This window comes from Anomaloglossus baeobatrachus, chromosome 8 (assembly GCF_048569485.1).
Source record: "Anomaloglossus baeobatrachus isolate aAnoBae1 chromosome 8, aAnoBae1.hap1, whole genome shotgun sequence".
Lineage (NCBI taxonomy): Eukaryota > Metazoa > Chordata > Amphibia > Anura > Aromobatidae > Anomaloglossus > Anomaloglossus baeobatrachus.
Genome location: NC_134360.1, coordinates 9,147,081 through 9,171,151, shown reverse-complemented (window position 1 = coordinate 9,171,151; position 24,071 = coordinate 9,147,081). Strand labels below are relative to the sequence as shown.

Genomic DNA, 24,071 nt, shown 5'->3' with positions numbered 1-24,071 from the left:
GCCAGAGCCTGCGGGCAAAAAGGGGGCTCCTCTGGCAAATACACCGCTGGGGAGCGGGATACTGGTGGGAAGCCATCGGGGCCGAGAACACAACACCGGTGCAGGGAGAGACAGTTACCGCCAACCTATCGGGAGTGACCGTCGCAGCCGTCTGTGGGACTCGTCCATCCGGCCGTTTGTTTTACCAGAGACTCCGTGAACGTTACTGGCTGAGTGAGTACCACCGTGCCATCTGGCACTGCGCTGCCCCGCGACCCTGCACCCGGCCAAGCCCCGCAATCCACCTTACAGCCAACAACTCCGGGCCCCGGGACTACCAAAATCCCCCTACCCACGGAGGAGAGAGAAAACATCCCAGCTGCTCCCGGTCATTGCTCCCGGGATCCCCGTACAGAGCAGCGGTGGTGCCCAACCTCACCACACACCGTAGGTGGCGTCACAAACCGACATTCCAAACACCAACAAACCACCCCTTTCACTCACGGGCGAGGAGCGCCGCTCGAGTCCCCGGATCCGGCCCACCGCTCGAGCCACCGAGCAGCAGCAGCAGCATCAGCCAGACCCGAGCCGCAAGCGCGGTCGAGCAGCGCACCCCCCGCCCGCGACATTAACATGCCTGCCTGGAGCTGTATGCATGTCCTAGGGTCCTGTACCCCGTTGGTGCATAGTTCCAGGAGTACTCCACCGGCAACTACCCTCATGGGCACCAGGTTACTGTGAACTCCGTGTCAGTCCGTCCCTCACGTCCACCTTCACTCCTCCTACTCTGTACTGACTACTGTCCTCAGTCCGCCCCTCCCACCTGGTCAACTAGTGGACTGGACTGGCTCCACCCCTAGGCGGCCATCCATTAGTCCGACCATAGCTTTGCACCATTACATGGGGGATTGTTGGGGAAAACTGGGATTATCTGGAGTTTTCATGTGTTACCGGCACTGGTCTTCTGGGGCTGTAAGGGGGTAGGCCCTACATTCTGGTGGGCATGCACAACCTTGTAGCTCCCTGATGGCTTCAGGGGCGCTACACTATCACAATGGAAAACAGTACAAACAACTGCAAATAATATACTTTACTCCTGTGTTCTCAGCTACGTGGCCTCCGGTAATGGGACCGTGCGGGGCAGTGACTGAGCAGTACTCTGGCTTTTCTCCTCAGGCAACGTCCCGGCTTTTCTCTCCGCCTGAGGCACAACCACTCCTGAATCTCTCGGACGTCTCTCTCCTCACAGACACTTTCCCGCACTTTTTCTGTTCGGGGTAAACCAAACACAGCCTCCAGGAGGGGAGGCATCGGCCAGTCCAACTCACACCTGGAAAAGGGGGATTGTTGCCTTAGTTACCAAAAGTATTCAGTTGTGTGCCTGCTGCACCTGCATATACTATTCCTGTCACAAACCTTCCATCTATTTCAATACATATACCCAGAATACATGTATGCAATACAATTCAATACAACACTTCGCAGGAGTGGGGGTCTCCGGACCATCGCCTACACAGAATCTGGAAACACAGACAAGTCTTGACATTGAAACCAAGGAAAATGGCCATTTGGGCACAATTTGGCCATTTTCACTTAGGGGTGCACTCCCTTTTGTTTCCGGCCTTTTAGACATTAAAGGGAACCTGTCACCAGATTTGGGGCCTATAAGCTGCGGCCACCACCACCAGTGGGCTCTTATATACAGCATTCTAACAGGCTGTATATAAAAGCCCCAGGCCGCTGTGAGAACATAAAAAACACTTAGGCTATGTGCCCACGGGACTCTGTATCTGCGGATTTTTCTGCATCAAAATCCGCAGCTTTCGCCCGGAATCCGCACCTTTTCATAGGTGCGGATTTGACGCGGATTTTTTTTCGGATTTTGCGATATTTTTTTTTTTTTTTAATTCAATTGAATAGGCAAAATCCGCAACAATAATTGACATGCTGCAGATTTTTCCGCACGAAAATCCGCACGATTTCCGCTGCGGAAAAATCCGCAGCGTGGGCACAGCATTTCCCAAATGCCATAGAAATGGCTGGGGAGTAGCTGTGCTGCAGATTTCTGGAAAATCCGCGGCTTTTCCGCGAGAAATCCACGGCAAAATCCGCACATTTTCCGCAGCGTGGGCACATAGCCTGAGGCTATGTGCCCACGCTGCGGATTTCTCCGCACGCCGCGGATTTCTCACGGAAAAGCCGCGGATTTTCCAGAAATCTGCAGCACAGCTACTCCCCAGCCATTTCTATGGCATTTGGGAAATGCTGTGCCCACGCTGCGGATTTTTCCGCAGCGGAAATCATGCGGATTTTCGTGCGGAAAAGTCTGCAGCATGTCAATTATTATAAACAACATATACATGGCTTGATTCGGTAATCACTGGGGGAAACACAACCTGGAGTTCCCACAGGGGGGGGTGCCTACTTCAAAGAGCATTTTGAACAAAGAGGGAAGAAGAGATATGGCACCAAAATTAATTGCAAAAGTATTAAATTTTATTCACATAAAATAGATGAAGATACAACTTTTTTTCATAAAAATAAATAGTACAGTATCAAATTAGAACACAAATTGGAAAGAATGAGGCAACCCAGGGATGAGGATGCAAGTATAGGTAGAACACAGAAATGGGGGGGGGGGGGGGGAGGGGTATGAAGTCCTACTCATTGCCAGTGACGAAACCCTGGGGGGGTGGTATATAACTGGAGTGTATTGGTCCAAAAATTGGACCCCAGCCCCCCAAGGTAGTAAAAAGACCAAATGACCCTCCACAGGAGATGTATGGTCAAAGATTGAAGTGCATGACCAAAAAACAGGTAGGCAAAGGTGGTTAGAAAAAGTATAAAGAAATAATCTCCACCAGAGTAGTCGTGGGGCAATAAAGAGGAGGCTGAAGTATTGTGTGTAGTAAATTCTAGTCGTGAAGCCGAGAGGTGCCAGTTAGCACAGAAACGGCTAATAAAGATTACACAATACACACACACAATCAGGTCCTTTATGCCCGGGCTAGTCGTGGAGCTGGAGAGGAAGGGAAATGCACAAACACAATCAGAGCATAAATGCCCTGACTAGTCGTGGAGGTGGAGAAGAAGGGAAGGAATGTGAAAGGTCCCGTAAAAGGGCACAGAGAAGGCAGATAAAAACAGTTAGAGGAGTGTGCAGCCCAGCTCAAGAAGTGGACTAGTCATGTGGCAGAGAGAGGAAGCAAGTGGATACAGAGCAGGGAGAGTAAACGTGGGGCCGGGCGGTGCAGTACAGCACAATGACGGCCAGAGTCAAAGAGGGAGAGAGAGGAAAAGCGAGTCTCTAGACCCACAATGGTTATGTGAGTCAGAGGGGAGTAGGAAAGAGGAAAAGTGAGACAAATGAAGACTACCTGTGCAAGTGGAGGGGGGTCGCGGCAGGAGGACGAACCCAACAGCTGTTTCGCCTAAGCGCTTTTTCGAGGGAAGTGGAGGAGAAAGTGGGGCTGGCCGCTATATACAGGGGCAGCACAGTTGTTTTCAATCAAATAAAGATGGTGTCCGAAGAATGCGCATGCGCCGGAAGTCGAGGCCAGCGGGCGGAGCGAGCCGAGACCGCCGAGGGTAGTGCGCATGCGCGGGAGAACGGACGTCTCCATGACTCCCACGCATGCGCACAAGACGGCCGCGGCCAAGCAACGCCGCGTCAGCAGTCAACGGACCGGCAGATGCGCAGGGACACCAAGTATGAGTGGAACAATGAAAAGGTAACAGGACAAAAATATTAGTAACATTTGGAATCGGTAATGCAAAACAATACATAGGGGAATGAACGGCATAATAAATGGACAGCATGGACACATCAGGAGACGAGGCGTCAACAGGGTATGTGAACTGGTGGTTATAAGATGCCGGTATACTTCAATCCAGACAGACCATGCCATCCAAGTTATCCACCGATGGAAGGGGAATAAAGAAGAAATAAAGGAAATGGAAATCCCCACAAAACTGAAACCTATATAAGGAAACCAAACACAGAGATAAAAGAAACAAAATGAATAAAAATACAAAACAACAAGAGATTAAAAACAATGTAAAAACATTTTGTGTTCATTTAAGTGGTACCCCCTAGGGGTCCCGCATGTGGACCAAAGCACAAAAAAGTGGTCCATATCCAAATATGAACTGGTAAGGGGGCCAAAGGACCATATAAAAAAAGGGGGTCCGAAGGGAGACACCAAATGCCAAAGGTGGAGGGGGCGGGATCTCTACAAAAATGGGGAATAACTAACGGTCTCGTTGAGACCGTTGGGGACCAAGGTATCAAGGGAGACAATCCACTTCGACTCCCGCTGAGCGAGAGTCTTCCGTAGATTGCCTCCCCGGATACCCGCGTGGATAATGTCTATGCCACGTACACTCAGGAGCCTTGCGTCACAACCGTGAAATTTACGGAAGTGGCGGGGAAGGGTTTTGAGAAGAGAGACGTCCTCCACGGAGATAGCGGCAGTTATATCCCTGACGTGCTCCCTAACTCTCACGCGCAACTCGCGTGAGGTGAGACCAATGTAGATTAGGGAGCACGGGCAGGTCGCATAGTATACCACGTGTGTGGAAGCACACGTGATACGTTCGTCAATGGAGTAGGTTCTCTTCCCCTTGGAACAAGCAAAGGAAGAAATCCGTAAGATGTTGGGGCATGCCACGCAATGGCCACATGGGTAGCAACCACGAATCGGGCCACCAGAGCCAAATGGATTGAGGCGGGGGGGGATGTAATGGCTATTAACGAGAAGATCCCCGAGGTTCCTTGCCCTCCTGGCTGTCATGAGGGGTCTCGAGGGCAGGACATCGGCCAAAGTAGGGTCCGTAAGCAGGACAGGCCAATGCCTATCGAGAATCCCCCTCATTGCGTCCCACTGATGGTTATAAGTACCAATAAACCTGATGTGAGTGTCCATGGTCGGCCGACGTGGTCGGTAACAAAGCAACTGGTCCCTCGAGGTGTTTTTGGCGCGGAGGTAACCTCTTTTTATACATCTGTTGCTGTACCCCCGCTCCCTAAACCTACATCGGAGATCGGACGACTGGGATTCGAAGTTGGAAGTAGTAGAGCACACCCGCTTCATCCTCAAAAACTGTCCGGTCGGGATGGCACGTATGGTGGAGGGAGTGTGGCCGGAGGATGCCAAAAGAAGAGCATTGACGGACGTGTCCTTACGGAAAACGTCCGTCTGAATGCCCCCCTGAGGATCCACCGAAATTCCAATATCCAAAAAATCCAAGTTTGTCCGACTATACCTATAAGTTAACTTGATGTTAAAGGAATTCCTGTTAAGGCCACACATGAAAGACTCGAGTTGCTCGACGGTGCCCTGCCACAAAATAAAGATATCATCAATATAACGCAGCCAGCACTGCAGCATGTCAATTATTGTTGCGGATTTCTCCACAGGGTCGCTCCCAGTAGCCGGCCGCCGGGTGATCAGCTGGTCGCTCCCGGCGCCAGGTGATCAGCTGGTCGCTCCCGGCACCGGGTGATCAGTTGATCGCTTGGCTGCCGAGAATGTGTGCGGAGTGGGTGGAGCCGAGTGGGGCCATGGCGCTGAGGACAGGTGTGTGTGTGTGTGTGTGTGTGAGTGCAGGAGGGGGCGGAGCCGAGCGGGGAAGTGTCGGGCTCCCTGAACATGTGGCCAGTGTAAATATCGGGTAAAGCACTTTGCTTGGTTACCCGATATTTATCTTGGTTACGGGTGTAGGGAGCCAGAGAGAGCATGCGCAGTGAAATCCTAAGGATTCCGCTGCTCAAAAAAAACGTTACATGCTGCGTTCCTCCCGCTGGGCGGAAGTAACGCAGCATCGCCCAGCGGAAGCAACGCAGGTCCTTTTGGCACAATCCGTCATCCATACAAGTCTATGGGAAACAGCCGAATCCGTTAACGGATTCCGCTGTTTTCCAAAAGGGTGAATTGTGACGGAAGGAAAACAACGCAAGTGTGAAACTAGCCTTAGGAGTGCTCTTTATTATCTCCAATATAGTTCTTCAGTCATGAAATATTCCTGCTCTCTCCGCAGGCAAGTCAAGGTTTATCAGAAAAAAGAACCAAACACAAAGCTCCGCTGACTTGTCCGGCCCCCATGGGACTGATGTCGTCCTCCATTCCAGCAGCGCTGTCCGGAGCCTCGCAGTCTGGTGTATTACCGCCTTACATGATGCCCCTGTATCAGTATGCAGGAGTGTTCCAGGCACCAATGTATGGAGTGCAGTGGGCTGGAGCCGCGGTGCCCACGATGGCCGGGAGCCAGATGATTACCCAGTCCGCCAGCATGCAAATATTCCCCATGTCCTTGCCGCAACCTACCATTAAGCAGTCTCATTCCAACATGAGGATCACGTAGCTGTAAGGCCCTCGTCTGTATGAGAATCCATATTATTATTGTCTGAGCCTGCCCACGCCTTGTGTGTCCTCATGTCCCGCCCCAGCGGTGCTGGGGGAAGTTGTATGATTAGTAGCAGCCCTCTTCAGCACTGCAAGATGGATGAAGAGTAGGGTGAGACAGCGAGTCCTGGCCAAACCCTCATCTACCCGCACACAACCATACGATCACTGTGAACGTCCTGCGCGGAGTTTCTCGAAGCCCTTACTGCTTGGTCTATGTCTCTGAACCATCATTCTACTCATTCTGAAATGTATAGTACTTGAACTAAAAGTTAAAGGAGGTTTAGTGCCTTGAGTAATTTCCAGTTTACCTGGGAAAACCTGTGTGTATAAAAAACGGAAGGAACAATGCTAGCAGCCTTCTCTTTTTGTTTTTTTTTTTCTTTACCATCTACTATTTTAGTTGACACCATTTTTTTTTTTTATTCTATCAGACCTACAAACAATACACGTAGCACTTTTTTTTTTAATTATTTTTCTTTTTTGCCTTAACTGTGAAAGATAGAGGTTGAGTTTTATGTGTATATATGTATCGGTCCCCTTTCCCTCAACTTCATAAATTTAAAAGAATATATATTTTTATTTTTAATTTAAAGTTGTAAAAAGCATAGACAAATACTGGCATTTTTTTAATTTTAAACTAGAAGATGAATAAATTACTTGACATTTACAAAATAAAATGTGTTTCCAGGTACAAACTGAGCTACATTGTCATTGGAGGAATGCATCTGGTATCATTTTTTTATGTATTATTTTTGCCTAAATTTTAATTTTCAAATTTATTTTTTTTTGGAGGGGCGAATTCTCAACATTTGAATGAAATGCAATATAATTTTGATGGTTAAGGTGGTAGTGCTTGAATCAAAACTATTCCTTTTATTATAATCATATTTTGAGCCAACTTGCTATATAGATGAATTCAATTGGTTATGTATCTTACCGGAAACCAAAAATGAATATGCCTCATTACTAATAGCCAACTGATACTGCTGGTGTCTAAAAGGAAATCACAGATAGCTATTGCAATACAAAGACCTAATACCTACTAGATTCCAGCAAAAATGATTCACAGAACACTGGTCCAGTGACTAGGCAGACATCTATGTCCTTGCAAGCCTGCTTTCCTGATGGCATCTCCGGCACCTCTTCTGATTAGTAATCTTGGCCGGCATTGCAGGAAAACAATAATGTGGTGCCCAAGCTACTTATAAAAACAGGATCCATTGATTCCAGCAGGTAGGGGGAGATTCACGGGACACTGGTCCAGTGGCCACGGCAGACGTCTATTGCCTGGCAATCCTCTTCTTTTCTGATGGCATCACCGGCACCTCTTCTGATTAGTAAGCTTGGCTGGCATTACAGTCCAACAATGATATTGCGCCCAAGCTACCTATAAAAAGAGGATCCATTGCTCCCAGCAGGTAGGGGGAGATTCACAAGACACTGGTCCAGCAGTCACGGTGAACGTCTATGGCCTGGCGAGTCTCCTCTTTCCTGATGGCATCTCCGGCATCTCTTCTGATTAGTAAGCTCAGCCGGCAATGTAGTACAATGATGTTGTGCCCAACTTTATAAAAAGAGGAAAAATTGATCTTAGAAGTGGGAGATTCAAAGGGAACTAGTTCGGCATCCAAGAATATTGATGGTCTGCTGGACCATAATCCTGTGAATCGTTTTGCTCAGTGCTGATGCTTACACGTCTAGGTTAGGCTTCCACTATTTTATCATATCAAAAGAGAAACCTTGCCAATTTGCCTCTCGTTTTTTGTCACTATGAGTAACTTTGCACTTTATTGTTGTACATGCTCACAATCTTCAGTATTAGCACACACTAAGCTGATGCAACTTTTTTACCCCTTTTGGGATTATTACTTTGTCCTTTCCATACGAACAAGTTGAGATATGTTCTTTACTTTTGTAAGCATGACAAATGTGGCGGTTATTGCCCTTTTTGGTAATGCACATCACTCTTCTGTTCTACGCACTTTTCACCATTAAAGCCTTTTATTTTTTTAGATCCATCTTCACCAAGGACAGTATGTTTTGCTTTTTGAATCTAGGTCCCTTGAACAGAATCTCCAGGTTCTGTCTGGAGTTATACAGTCCCTTTTTGTTTTTCTTTTTGAACTTTTCTTCAGGTTCACATTGTGGCATCAGCAATACTTCATTGAACATACCCTTTGCATAGACTCTACAGTTGCTATAGTGAATTATCTGTATTTATGCAGCTTAGATTGATTAGCTATGTCAACTAATGGTTGATCTCGCCTTGGAGATGAACCCTTCGTTCAGTGTAAAGATGGGGCAAGTGTGGCCACTGCCACCAGTGCTACTTTAGGATCACCAGGCAAATCCTGTGTAGACTACGCATGTATTTGGTGGATCTCCTATCGGTTGTTGCACACCAGTTGATGGCATCACTGTAACATGCTCACTCCATGCGAGCGGTTGACCCTCGAATCCTTACACAGGTGGTCAGACCGGATAACCAGATACATTTCCCTTTCATGTTATTTTGGATTTTCCGCTGGGGGCCTTGGAGCCTCGTTCTGTCAAGCTGTGAAATGTATCTCCAAGTCCTCAACCATTGTAAATGTCTCCATTTTGTTGGTAATCCCTGACTGTAAACTCATCAATTCTGTTGGAATTGAATTTTATATGGACCATTCTGCAGGGCGAGAACTCTTTTAAGATCGGGAGAGATTTCTGTTCTCTTCGACATCTTAAATTCGTTTTTAGATTCATGTCCGTGCTTCGTGAGCAAACATGGGAAGTATGTACTGCACTCGTTTCCCTATGCTTGCACTGAATCTTACCTTCCAAGTCGCTCTTGCCTGAATAATTGTATAAACTGCCCTTCCCCTGTATGCGGACACAGTCAGTGGCACCAATGCCTCAATATTGTATAATAATATAAAATAAACATTTTGTGCTTGAAAACATTCTGAATGTGTCCTCGTGTTTTCTCCTGTCCATCTGTAACGCCTGCCTGGAACCACAGACTCAGACTGGCTGTAACGGACAGGCTAGAGGAAAGCCGCCCACAAATCAGGACCCCGAACCCCTATACAGGGATTTGGAATTACTGCAGGGCCCCAGAGATCGCTACCTGTGATAGGCTGCAGTCCAGAGGAAAATAGTAGTCAGACAGGGTCAAACCAGGAGATGCAGAACCGGGACAAATTTGGCAGACAAGGACATAGTCAGGAAACCAGGCCGAGGTCAAACCAGGAGGTGCAGAACCGGGACAAATTTGGCAGACAATGACATAGTCCGGAAACCAGGCCGAGGTCAAAACACAGGGATAACTATTCGGAACAGAGCAAGAACCAGAAAGCAGGAATACAAGACTATCTCTGGCAGTGACCAGCAGACAGGAGGGGGAATTAGAAAGGTGTGGTGTCTTTCCATTGGCTGTAGCTGAATGGTGGTAACTTCAGCTGGAAGACACACGCCACCTACAGTTAGCCAGTGGTACTGTAGGTCCCAGGGAAACCCAGCTTAGTGGATGAGCGGAGCCTGCGCCCACCAGAGCCAATGGCACCGACTCCTCTCCTATCACCAGCACAATCCACCGCGGGAACACGATGTCACTTGGTGATCGACGCAGAAGGAGCGGACTCTGGTGGGTACGTGACACTATCTTCATCCTGAACTGAACGATCCATCTGTTTAATAATAATAATAATAATAATAATAATAATAATGCAGAAACACAAGGTCCAAGTAGAATTGCCCTGCCCATCTGTGGTTAAAGGCACCTGATGTGCAAAAAAATTTATTTACTAGCATTTCCAAGGTTAAAATGCAGCTTGGCTGCCTTAGAGAAAGGACAGCTGCTGGGAGGAAATTAACTTGTATCTTCCCAGAAGCCGCCGTGCACGGAGCAGTTACAGCAATCGCTCATTATTGTGTATGTGCAGGTAAATGGCAGTTTTCCACAAGACTGGTTCCCTTTTGAGGTCATTTTCAAATGTTTAATATCTTTTTCTTTTTTGCATACAAAAGAGAAAACGGACCATTTTTTATCAGTGTAACGGTTCCGATAGCCATCTGTTTGTGGCAAGTTTGTCAGATTTTCAGATTTCATGGTCAGTGTCAGTTTTTCTCTTATGCATGAGAAAAAATAATTAAAGCGTATTCTACCCAATAAAAGGACAGAACTTGTGTGACAGCTCTGATGTCCGTTTTGTTTTTAATTTAAAAAACCTATTCACTTAAATTGGCAATTTTATTCTGAAAATTGGATGGATCGAAGTTTGTATTTTTTATTATCACACATGATCAACAAAAATAAAACTACAACACAAATGAGAAAATTAGACACATGAAATGAGCACTCCTTTAGGCATATATTACGGATAAAGCAAATAAATGGATGTCCCCAAAAAATATACCGTAATGCCAATCACTAATAAATATACTACAGGGCTATTAGAAATATTCGTATAAGAGGTATAGGACAAAACCAGATGAAATGTTCTCAAAGCTGATCACTAAGCACTTGGGGGACATATTAGTTTAAGGGTGGGTGCACACGATCCGCACGCGCTGCGTCCTCTCCTGCGGGGCTGCGAGTTTTTGCTGTAGGGGACCGCAGCTGCTTGTGCCCATGATCAGGGTTCTTGATGCTGTTGACCTTCTCTCTATTCTCCCTGCGGAGAACACTTGTGTCTCTGTAGCATAAATTGACTCTGTGACTCAAGAAGTCGCACCAAAAGTCAACATATGCTGTGGAGAAAAGCACAGTGTGCCAGAGATTTCTATAAATCCCATCCACTGTACTTCTACTCTACAACGCAGCAGAAACCAGCAACATCCACAACTCTGCAAACCCTGATCGTGTGAACTCAGCCTTAAACAGTCTAAAAACAATAAAACCGTATCTTTTGCCCATAGCAGTTAACTCAGATTTCAATATTCAAGTGTATAATATGTAACGCTGCTCTGTGGTTTGGCGGCTTTTGACCTTTTTCTGATTAAGACCATTTAAAAAATGTCCCTGTTGGAATGTGATGAGGCCATAGTGCAGCTTTAATTTTACTAGAGCAACTTGAAGAAATATTTTTTTTATTCTGTAGACCGTTTCATAAATCCTAATCTGTACATTTAATTCGCTAACTAGAGCCTGATGTTACACGGCTTGTGTTATTGTCTGTTTACTGGCGACTTTTAGTTTTAACAAAATGTGCCTCTTCCGTTTTCATAGTGGCAGTTTGCATTAACCACAGATTAGATAACAATAGTGAGTGTAACATGTAAGTAAGTAAGAGTTATAACATGAATTGCAAAAAAGATCCAACGTCATTCTTTGCAATGAAAAATAACTTATTCACAAAAACCCCATTCAAAGAGTGGTTCAGGTAAAGAAAAGGTTTCAGGGTGACCAAGAGAGACCAAAAAACATCAGGCATGTGTCCTAAAGAGGATTTAGCTGCATAATCCGTTCATCACCAGTGCAGAGCTTGCTCAGGGACGGCAGCAGGCAGCTATTTTAATGCATGTGTTCAAATAGTGAAGCACAGGCTTTTTAAGGCTAGCCTGGTATCAAGAGGGGCAACAAGCCACTTGGCTGTAAGAAAACCTTTAAGGAGAGACTGATATTCTCTAGTTATTGCAGGGATGTGACTGCAGAGGACTGAGATGGTTATTTTTTCTGAAGCTTCCTTCTCTTTGATTAGAAAATGTGAGTACTACCCTGGGTTGTGGTTACATGACTTTTTTCCATTCATGTATGGGGGTTTTCATCCAGGGGAGGGGGCTCACTCATAATTTTACCTAAGAAACCTGCCATGAATAAAGAATTGGATCTAGATATCCTCCAAGAGCAACTTCTTTCAAAGATCCAGGAACAATTTAGTGAGACCAATGCATGATGTAGACCATGTCAGAAGGCAAAAGTGAACAAAATGCTAGAATTTGGGGCCAATTTTCTGGAATCTCAATCCCATTGCACTCCTCCGGTTGATCCTCCAAAAGCTGGTGAGCAGAGACAAATTGTGATAAACCCCACGCACTGTTTAAACAATGTGTCTTCAGTCCGGATTTGGCCCAGAAGCTGATATCCAGATGCCAAGGTGAAGGGCAGAAGTCTTTGAAAAATAAGAATCAACACTGGACATATTGAGTCTTTACAGAAACTTCTTCAATTACTTGTTAATAAAATTTTAAAAACATTGACATATTTATTATTTGTACTTCAGTCCAACTAAAATATCTAAGACCCTGAAGCAGCAAAGTGTGGAAACCAAAACTTGTGTGTGCCTTAAAACTTTTGGCCATAATGGTCATGTCACACACAACGACCGCGACGACGACGTCGCTGCTAAGTCACCATTTTCTGTGACGTAGCAGCGATCTTGCTAGCGATGTCGTTGTGTGTGACATCCAGCAACAACCTGGCCCCTGCTGTGAGGTCGCCGGTTGTTGCTGAATGTCCTGGACCATTTTTTCGTCGTTGCGCTCCCGCTGTGAAGCGCACATCGCTGTGTGTGACAGTGAGAGAGCAACAATCTGAATGTGCAGGGAGCCGGCTTCTGCGGACGCTGGTAACCAAGGTAAATATCGGGTAACCAAGCAAAGGCTTGGTCACCCAATATTTACCTTCGTTACCAGCGTCCGCAGCTACTTTAAGCCGGCTCCCTGCACACGTAGCCAAGGTACACATAGGGTAACTATAAGCAAAGCGCTTTGCTTATTAACCTGTGTACTCTGGCTAGGAGTGCAGGGAGCCAGCGCTTAGCGGTGTGCGCTGGTAACCAAGGTAAATATTGGGTAACCAAGCGAAGCACTTTGCTTGGTTACTCGATATTTACCTTAGTTACCAAGCGCAGCATCGCTTCCACGCGTGGCTGGGGGCTGGTCGCTGGTGAGATCTGCCTGTTTGACAGCTCACCAGAGACCATGTAACAACGCAGCAGCGATCCTGATAAGGTCAGATCGTCGTCGTGATCGCTGCTGCGTCGTTACATGTGACCTAAGCCTAAGCCTGTAATGAGAACAATGTACGTGGGCTCAGCATGTAAGCAAACAATAATCCTTATGGGTCAGTATTGTGGACTCTCAACTTGCCACTGTGTGGTGATTTGCCTTTCCACATGAATAAGAAATAGCGTGCCCTCATTATATTAGATGGGTTTTCTAAAGATAAGCTGATGATTGCTGATATGGATACTCAAGAGCAGCTGTCAGTCTCTGCAGTACAATCAGATGGGAGGAATATTGTACAATGTGGTAATTATTAATGTATTCACGTGCTTCAGAGGAAGGATAAAACCGGAGAACTCCAGGAGACTTGGTATGAATAGATCATGCACCAATCTAGTGTATGAACCCAACGTGCTGCCAAAACTGCTCTGGGCTGTGGAGGTATGGACTCCAGAAGACTTCTCATGGAGTCCTATGGTATTGGACAGCGAGGCGTTGGCATCAGATACTTTTAACCCTTGACCTTTCGTGATTGGTCTTCGATGGCGTAGTCTTGTTTGGGTTTTTTTCAGCCAATCCTAGAGTTGCTCGATTGGAATGAGATCAGGGGAACTTGAAGACCCAGTCAGAATCTTGAATTTCTGTTCTGTTACTCAGAATATTCCTGAGCAATTTTTGGTAGTGTAGTTGGGTATATTATCCCGATATAAGAGGTGACGGCCGTGCAGGTGAGTACTTTGATGTGCAACAATGTTTAGGTAGGACGTATGTGTCAATGAAACATCTGCATTAATATCCAAAAGCTTTTCTAGCAGAACATTGCCCACTTCTTCCCTGGCTTGCCTTCTAGGCAAAGTGCCTCCTTGTGCCATATCTCTTTCAAAGAAAATGATGCGCGCACACCCAGCTGTCCGCATAATGCAGAGGAAAGCTTAATTCAGAACAAGATACCGTTTCCATTGCTCACGGACCAGTTTTGATGCCCATTGTAGGTGATTTTGCTGCTGGACCATGGCCCTCTAGTCTGTGGCTTTGCAATTTGTTAGGTTTGCCAATTCTTCCAAGTCAATTGGCCAATGCACCAACTTCAACCACCGACTGTTCACTTTGTCTAATATATCCCACCACCTATATCCCACCACCTATATCCCACCGCCTATATCCCACCGCTCAACAGCATCCTTTGTTACAAGACAATAACTGTTTTTTCACTTCACCGGTCTTGGCTTTTAGTGTTGTGGCTGATCCCTGTATATCCCTACATATGTAGCGGTCTCCAGGACCATATCTGTAGTGATAAATCATAGCCTTGTACTTTATCTAAGTACCACTCACTATTAATGGGTCAATACTTGGAATAAGGCAAATGCATTAATCAAGAAAACACTATAAGCCTGGAGGGTAGAGGTTGGTGCTCGCCTCTGGAGGAGCAAATTCACCTTCATAATGTCTGGGGTTTTTTATTGACAAATCCATTTGGAAAAAAAATGGTAATAGGTTTCCTAAGTGTGTTGTTAATCTGGCGGCCTTAATTAAATAAATGACTTTGCAGAATCATTTTTAGGTCATTAACGACCTGCAATACAAAGTGTCCTATCGGAATCATGTTCCTATGTAGGATATTACATTGAAAATGACTGAAGGGAGTTGGGAAATCCAATATAAATAAGTTCCTTAGGTAAGCCTCAGGTATGCTGCAGGAATAAGACCATTATATAGTGCCAACATATTCCAAAGTTTAATTGGGGAAGTAAAAAATAAAAACAAGCTCTTGTCATCTTAGACCCATATTACACCTGCCCGGAAGCTGGATGACCTGAATATACAGTCTAGAATATTCCGGCACTTGACGTTATAATTCAGTAGATAAATGTAGTAAAGACACATAAAATAGAGTTATTTGAGATGATGAAAATTTATCTAATGGAAACTGCTTTACGAGCATTCCTATGGTAGACTCCTCCATGGCCGAGTTTTCCCACGCGAAGCTCTTCAGGAAGACGCCATTGGTGTTTTTTCTGAGGAGGCTTCACTAGCGGCTCTGCCATCGCTCTTGCTGCGGTTCTATCGGTGGAGGCTTTCACTCTACACTGTGATGTTCAGAGAGTAGAAGACTCCCAAAGAATCAGCCTGACACTTGTTTTCTAAGAAAAAGACTCTGTTTCAGTCACCATTGCTTGAAACCGATGGAAAGCAAAATCTACAATGGAATGGTGCACAAATAACCGTATCCAGGTGTTAGAATGGCCAAGTCACAGTCCAGACCTGAACCCAATCGAGAATCTGTGGAAAGAGCTGAAAACTGCTGTTCACAAACGCCTCCATCCAACCTCACTCAGCTCCAGCTGTTTACAAAGGAAGAATGGGCGAGAATTTCAGCCTCTCCATGTGCAAAACTGATAGACACATACCCCAAGAGACTTGTGCTGTAATCGCAGCAAAAGGGGGCGCTACAAAGTATTCACTTACAGGGGATGAATAATATTGCACGCCCCAATTTTCAGTTTATTATTATTTACAAAAGTTTAAAATAAGCAATACATTTCATTCAACTTCACAATTGTGTCACTTGTTGTTGATTCTTCACAAGAACATTAACATTTTATCTTTATGTTTGAAGCCTGAAATGTGGGAAAAGGTTGAAAAATTCAAGGGGGCCAAATACTTTCGCAAGGTAGTGTATTCTCCTGATAATAAAGGTGTCTAACAGATTATTCTTCAGAATCTGTCATTGTAATGTGTGCACAAAAATATTATACCTAACACCACGGCTGAACTGACCCTTGTGTGATAATATTTGATCATATGTTTATTACTGATAAAGGAGTACTACCATGCTCAGGAGCTCAGTACTGGTAACTAGTGATGAGCGGGCACTACCATGCTCAGGTGCTCAGTACTGGTAACTAGTGATGAATGGGCACTACCATGCTCAGGTGCTCAGTACTGGTAACTAGTGATGAGTGGGCACTACCATGCTCGGGTGCTCAGTACTGGTAACTAGTGATGAGCGGGCACTACCATGCTGCGGGGCTCAGTTCTGGTAACTAGTGATGAGCGGGCACTACCATGCTCAGGTGCTCAGTTCTGGTAACTAGTGATGAGCGGACACTACCATGCTCGGGTGCTCAGTACTGGTAACTAGTGATGAGCGGGCACTATCATGCTCGGGTGTTCAGTACTGGTAACTAGTGATGAGCGGGCACTACCATGCTCGGGTGCTCAGTACTGGTAACTAGTGATGAGCGGGCACTACCTTGCTCGGGTGCTCAGTACTGGTAACTAGTGATGAGCGGGCACTACCATGCTCAGGTGCTCAGTACTGGTAACTAGTGATGAGCGGGTACTTCTATGCTCGGGTGCTCTGTACTTGTAACTAGTGATGAGCGGGCACTACCATGCTCGGGTGCTCAGTACTGGTAACTAGTGATGAGCGGGCACTACCATGCTCAGGTGCTCAGTACTGGTAACTAGTGATGAGCGGGTACTACCATGCTCAGGTGCTGTGACTGGTAACTAGTTATGAGCGGGCACTACCATGCTCAGGTGCTCTGTACTGGTAACTAGTGATGAGCGGGCACTACCATGCTCAGGTGCTCAGTACTGGTAACTAGTGATGAGCGGGCACTACCTTGCTCAGGTGCTCAGTACTGGTAACTAGTGATGAGCGGGCACTACCAGGAGACGTGGTACTGTGCAGTGTACAGTTAGGTCCAGAAATATTTGGACAGTGACACAATTTTGGCGAGTTGGGCTCTGCATGCCACCACATTGGATTTGAAATGAAACCTCTACAACAGAATTCAAGTGCAGATTGTAACGTTTAATTTGAAGGTTTGAACAAAAATATCTGATAGAAATTGTAGGAATTGTACACATTTCTTTACAAACACTCCACATTTTAGGAGGTCAAAAGTAATTGGACAAATAAACCAAACCCAAACAAAATATTTTTATTTTCAATATTTTGTTGCGAATCCTTTGGAGGCAATCACTGTCTTAAGTCTGGAACCCATGGACATCAACAAACGCTGGGTTTCCTCCTTCTTAATGCTTTGCCAGGCCTTTACAGCCGCAGCCTTCAGGTCTTGCTTGTTTGTGGGTCTTTCCGTCTTAAGTCTGGATTTGAGCAAGTGAAATGCATGCTCAATTGGGTTAAGATCTGGTGATTGACTTGGCCATTGCAGAATGTTCCACTTTTTTGCACTCATGAACTCCTGGGTAGCTTTGGCTGTATGCTTGGGGTCATTGTCCATCTGTACTATGAAGCGCCGTCCGATCAACTTTGCGGCATTTGGCTGAATCTGGGCTGAAAGTATATCCCGGTACACTTCAGAATTCATCCGGCTACTCTTGTCTGCTGTTATGTCATCAATAAACACAAGTGACCCAGTGCCAATGAAAGCCATGCATGCCCATGCCATCACGTTGCCTCCACCATGTTTTACAGAGGATGTGGTGTGCCTTGGATCATGTGCCGTTCCCTTTCTTCTCCAAACTTTTTTGTTCCCATCATTCTGGTACAGGTTGATTTTTGTCTCATCTGTCCATAGAATACTTTTCCAGAACTGAGCTGGCTTCGTGAGGTGTTTTTCAGCAAATTTAACTCTGGCCTGTCTATTTTTGGAATTGATGAATGGTTTGCATCTAGATGTGAACCCTTTGTATTTACTTTCATGGAGTCTTCTCTTTACTGTTGACTTAGAGACAGATACACCTACTTCACTGAGAGTGTTCTGGACTTCAGTTGATGTTGTGAACGGGTTCTTCTTCACCAAAGAAAGTATGCGGCGATCATCCACCACTGTTGTCATCCGTGGACGCCCAGGCCTTTTTGAGTTCCCAAGCTCACCAGTCAATTCCTTTTTTCTCAGAATGTACCTGACTGTTGATTTTGCTACTCCAAGCATGTCTGCTATCTCTCTGATGGATTTTTTCTTTTTTTTCAGCCTCAGGATGTTCTGCTTCACCTCAATTTAGAGTTCCTTAGACCGCATGTTGTCTGGTCACAGCAACAGCTTCCAAATGCAAAACCACACCCCTCTAATCAACCCCAGACCTTTTAACTACTTCATTGATTACAGGTTAACGAGGGAGACGCCTTCAGAGTTAATTGCAGCCCTTAGAGTCCCTTGTCCAATTACTTTTGGTCCCTTTAAAAAGAGGAGGCTATGCATTACAGAGCTATGATTCTTAAACCCTTTCTCCGATTTGGATGTGAAAACTCTCATATTGCAGCTGGGAGTGTGCACTTTCAGCCCATATTATATATATAATTGTATTTCTGAACATGTTTTTGTAAACAGCTAAAATAACAAAACTTGTGTCACTGTCCAAATATTTCTGGACCTAACTGTATATATAGAGAATAATACAGGTACTGAGAATTACACCCAGTATACAGGACATGAAACTTCTGGTAAGGGTGTCTACATTAAGATTTTTAGCACTAGATCTCAATGTTACCACAAAATATGTAAAAATAAAAAAAAACAGACTTTTAGCAAGGGTTAAAGGGGTACTGCCATCTCCAGGATCCTCTCCCAATATGTAGGAGGTGTAATAATAATAAAATTAGCAAATACCTCCAATTAGAAATGTAGTACAGTGCTTATGATTTATTATGTCACCTACCTCAGTTCAGGGCATTGCCTCACAGAGAGATCACATCAGAGCGTACGTAAAAGGGATCATCATACAGAAGCCAAGAGCCTCACAGAGAGATCACATCAGAGCGTACGTGCAAGGGATCATCATACAGAAGCCAAGAGCCTCACAGAGAGATCACATCAGAGCGTACATACAAGGGATCATCATACAGAAGCCAAGAGCCTCATAGAGAGATCACATCAGAGCGTACATACAAGGGATCATCATACAGAAGCCAAGAACCTCACAGAGAGATCACATCAGAGCGTACATACAAGGGATCATCATACAGAAGCCAAGAGCCTCACAGAGAGATCACATCAGAGCGTACATACAAGGGATCATCATACAGAAGCCAAGAACCTCACAGAGAGATCACATCAGAGCGTACATACAAGGGATCATCATACAGAAGCCAAGAGCCTCACAGAGAGATCACATCAGAGCGTACATACAAGGGATCATCATACAGAAGCCAAGAGCCTCACAGAGAGAGCACATCAGAGCGTACATACAAGGGATCATTATACAGAATCCAAGAGCCTCACAGAGAGAGCACATCAGAGCGTACATACAAGGGATCATCATACAGAAGCCAAGAGCCTCACAGAGAGAGCACATCAGAACGTACGAATAAGGCCTAAGGTTAGGAGTCACCCTGCCGCAGGGAAACAATGAGTCCCAGAAAACTGTAGGTCCAACTTGCAACCCAGCAAAACATCGGATGGCGCTAGGATGAATGATATTCAATGAGGCAATGCACAAGTCTGATTTCATGTCTTGGATGGAGAAAATACGGTGGTGTGAACATCGCCTTATGGTGATAACATCCTTCAGCATCTTGCAGAATGTTTCCATTGTCAGGAAGATGTTCAAGCGCAAATGACCGCAGCAGCTCCCCTGACCAGTCCCGGACCCAAGATTAACCTTCCTGACCAGTCCCGGACCCAAGAGTAACCTTCCTGACCAATCCCGGACCCAAGAGTAACCTTCCTAACCAATCCCGGACCCAAGAGTAAACTTCCTGACCAGTCCCGGACCCAAGGGTAACCTTCCTGACCAGTGCCGGACCCAAGAGTAACATTCCTGACCAGTCCCGGACCCAAGAGTAACCTTCCTGACCAGTCCCGGACCCAAGAGTAACCTTCCTGACCAGTCCCGGACCCAAGAGTAACCTTCCTGACCAGTGCCGGACCCAAGAGTAACCTTCCTGACCAGTGCCGGACCCAAGAGTAACCTTCCTGACCAGTGCCGGACCCAAGAGTAACCTTCCTGACCAGTGCCGGACCCAAGAGTAACCTTCCTGACCAGTGCCGGACCCAAGAGTAACCTTCCTGACCAGTCCCGGACCCAAGAGTAACCTTCCTGACCAGTCCCGGACCCAAGAGTAACCTTCCTGACCAGTGCCGGACCCAAGAGTAACCTTCCTGACCAGTGCCGGACCCAAGAGTAACCTTCCTGACCAGTGCCGGACCCAAGAGTAACCTTCCTGACCAGTGCCGGACCCAAGAGTAACCTTCCTGACCAGTGCCGGACCCAAGAGTAACCTTCCTGACCAATCCCGGACCCAAGAGTAACCTTCCTGACCAGTGCCGGACCCAAGAGTAACCTTCCTGACCAGTGCCGGACCCAAGAGTAACCTTCCTGACCAGTTTACAGGTGAATGGAAAGACTTTGTCACCTGTAGGGAAAGCTGTGACTTGCACTTCAGACTCCACTCACTGTCGTCTGGCTCTGTTGTGGACAATCCCTTTAATTGTACGTGGAATGTATCATCGGAAACTCTGCCAGTAACTAAAGCAAGATTTTATATTAAAGCTTAGAAGTATTAAAGAATTGTTTGTTACAGATACGCACACAACATCGGTGTTCATCATTTTTCTGTAGAGAATTAGATTATTTTTCCGCTTCCTTTCAGGATATTTAAGGCTTTGACTTTCCCGTCATTCAGTGATTTCTCTGCAGTATGCGCGGTGTCCACAAGAGGGTAGCATTGACCTATAGAAGAATATTTCAGACATAATCATGGTCACACTTCTCTAGAATCTTGTAAAGTTGTGTAAAAATAACAATACTTTCATTAAATAAAGAAAAATTATAACAATGGAGATCAATCCCTACAATATTGTACAAGTCCTGGACTTCTTGCATCTGTTGCACGATTTCTGATACAAAACTTTCCAGTGACTTCAGAGTTTCCCTCCAGCAGATAACAGATCTGAGGACGATGTCCACACCGTATGGAAATAGTGTAAGTCGGCTTACATAGAACAGCTGACAATATACAATACTCCAGCACTGGAAAGAAAACAATAAAGAGCTGCGGCTTCAAAGGACGAGGATCAACCACGGAACATGAGGGAAAAGAGTCAATTCAAAATGGTGTAAAACCAGAAATCTGACCAGCACCTGCAAATATACAAACAAAAGAATACGGCAGCACCCTGTAAGCGCTGAGAATTGTAGCTTTTAGCCCAGGAGAGGCATGATATTAGGTTAGGAAGCCATCAAACAAAGGTCACCTTGCCGTGGTTGATGGGCTCTCATGAATTGGCCCATTCATGCTCTTTGTGGCGAGTGGAGCCGTAGGGTCGCCATACTGAGTACTGCACCTCATTTAAGGTATGGTATTCGCTTCTGGTAAGGAGGGGGTAAATCACCGGTGTTCCACATTCACACTTTACATACAGCTTAGAAACCTTCTCTCTGGGGAGCTGGACTAGGGTAGACCAACACAAAGCTTGGGACTTTCTCAGTCACTAGGACAACCACCTGGGGGGGGCGGGCTCCAGTTGGGGTAGAAGTAGGAGCAACTTTACACAATCTTCAGGCAGTATAGCCAGGACGTCAGTTCTAGCGACTCAACACCTCCATCACCTTCTTCCTTTTTCTTCTTTTCACGGGGCCCGAGGCTTGGAGCTGCACACTCAGCCCGGGTTCCTCACTACTGCAGGGGTAACTCTTAGAAAGGACACTTTCCAAATACTGGTAGCTTCTTCCAACTTAATAGAGGTCGACGGGGCCCATCACAGCTGGTAATCGGTACTTCCCGGGCGAGCGGCATATTAGTACCTGGAACCGCAGCAGCCGACTCGGACTCTTATTGCTGGCACTTCGGCGCCAACGGCCACCGCCACTACTACTCTCCTCACCATCCTCCCCAGGGCCCGCTCCACCTGTGGGGAGCGAAACCATCATTGCTGCTATTACCATCCGCCCCGAAGGACAGCGACAGCTAAATCCTGGCTGCGTACCGCAGGTGGCGTCACAACAATCATTCCCAACCTCCACCTCCTATCCTCCTTTTATTGTGGACACCTCGGGGCAACGAAGTCGGGCAGGGCAACGAAGTCGGGCAGGGCCACCCGTGACATCCCCGGAACCCGACATCACCGGCCCGGCACGAGTAATTTTAACCCCCTGCCCCCTGGATGCCACATAAGTACCTTCATTTTTCTAAGTATATTCAATATAGCATTAATGCAGTTTACATGTTATCTTCGCGCTTACAGAGGCTGCGGTATTCAATATGGTGTAAGTTGTGTGAGTACCAATATTTAATCCCCACTTGTGGGGTATTTTCTATCCGGTCTGCTCTCCCCAAAACTCATAGCTGAGACAGGACTCTTGATGAACTTGTGCTGTATTCCTGTTATATCCCTGTAGACGAGGGCTACATAGAGAATTAAAATCACAATGTTGCATTGGAGCACTACAACTATGGAAAACAACCCAAATGTGTACGGAAACCCGGCTGACTGTCTACACGTCCACCCCCAGGATCGTTACCTGAGACAAGCAGTGGCATCTCAAATGTAACCTGTCACCTTGGAAGACATCATATACGGCAGAGTTAATCTGCAAGTAAATAGTGTTACAATGCTGCCCAGGAGCTTACTGAAAATTAAAGGAACCAGGAAAAAATGAAATTATTTCCTCCCTGAAGCCGACAGCTTTCAGCCATGGGGGCTACACTGTGATCAGACCCTGTAAGTCACGGTATGGTGACCGATTCCGTGAGTGGTGACTGTAACCACTCCGGAAAACAACGACCCATGACTGAAAGCCGGCGGCTCCCAGGAGGAAGTAACTTCATTTTCTCCTGCTAGCCGCACTTTCAGTAAAGTGGTCGTGCAGCATGGTAACGACATCTATCTTTTGAATTGTAAAGAGCTGTGGAATATGTTGGCGCTGTATAAATAAAATTCCTATCATTATCTGCAGGTATCATTTTCCAAAGTGACCGGCTCCCTTTAATGTCACGAGGCCACAAGTCACCCTGAAGCCGTTACCTGAGTGCTCTGGTTTGTGACAAAGTCCTGCAAAAAATGAACTATTGTCTTCTCATATTAGCTGCAAGATTTTAGATTTCTGAGACATAAAGGACGAACCGCCCGAACCACGGACAGCAGAAGCCAGTTGGCTCCACTGCTAGTGATGGGCGATCCCGAACACATAATAATCGTGTACACGATCCCGAACACGAGCTTTCCTGGGAAGCTTGTGTTACAGTTCAGGGGTCCAGGGGCTGTAAAAAAAGCACATTATTAAAAAACATTATGATCATACTTACAGGTCCCACGAACGTCCTGCAGACTCTGTTTCCCGGCCGCTTCTGCTTCTGGGTCCGATCATTGCTGTGCCCCCCGGTAAGCACCACTGATAAAAGGACCTTCCGTGCGGCCGTGCTGGGTGATGCCGATGCAACACTCGCAGAGTAACAGTCAAAGTTCAGTTAACAGGACCTTCGATGACATCATAGCCATGTGACCAGTCTGTAAGCCAATGTCTGTACAACATTCACACCAGACTGGTCACATGGCTATGACGTCATGGAAGGTCCTAAGCAGAAGCGACCGGGAGACAGAGTCTGCAGGAAGAGTCTCAGGACCTGTAGGTATAATGACAATGTTTATTATTAACTGTATTCTTTAGTTTACAGCCCCCCCCCCCCGCCCCATCCCATAACTGTAACGCTCGAGTTCAGTGATCGGACGCAAGCTCGTGTTATCTCGATCCCGACCTCGATCTTTACAAAACATTCGGGCGAAGCTCCCCGATTCCGACCATCGGAGGGATTGGCCATCACTAGTTACCAGTACTGAGCACCTG

General features: G+C 46.1%; 1 protein-coding gene across 12 annotated transcripts in view; it reads left to right on the top strand.

Moving 5' to 3' along the window:
• WNK2 (WNK lysine deficient protein kinase 2) overlaps positions 1-9,327 on the top strand; it is a 162,247-nt gene extending 152,920 nt beyond the window's left edge. For all 12 annotated transcript variants that reach the window (XM_075321285.1, XM_075321293.1, XM_075321284.1 and 9 more), the window contains one exon: positions 6,019-9,327. In XM_075321285.1, the coding sequence (XP_075177400.1) occupies positions 6,019-6,342 (324 nt within the window). In that variant the 3' untranslated portion in view covers positions 6,343-9,327. The remainder of the gene's footprint in view (positions 1-6,018) is intronic.
• The last annotated feature ends 14,744 nt before the right edge of the window (positions 9,328-24,071 follow it).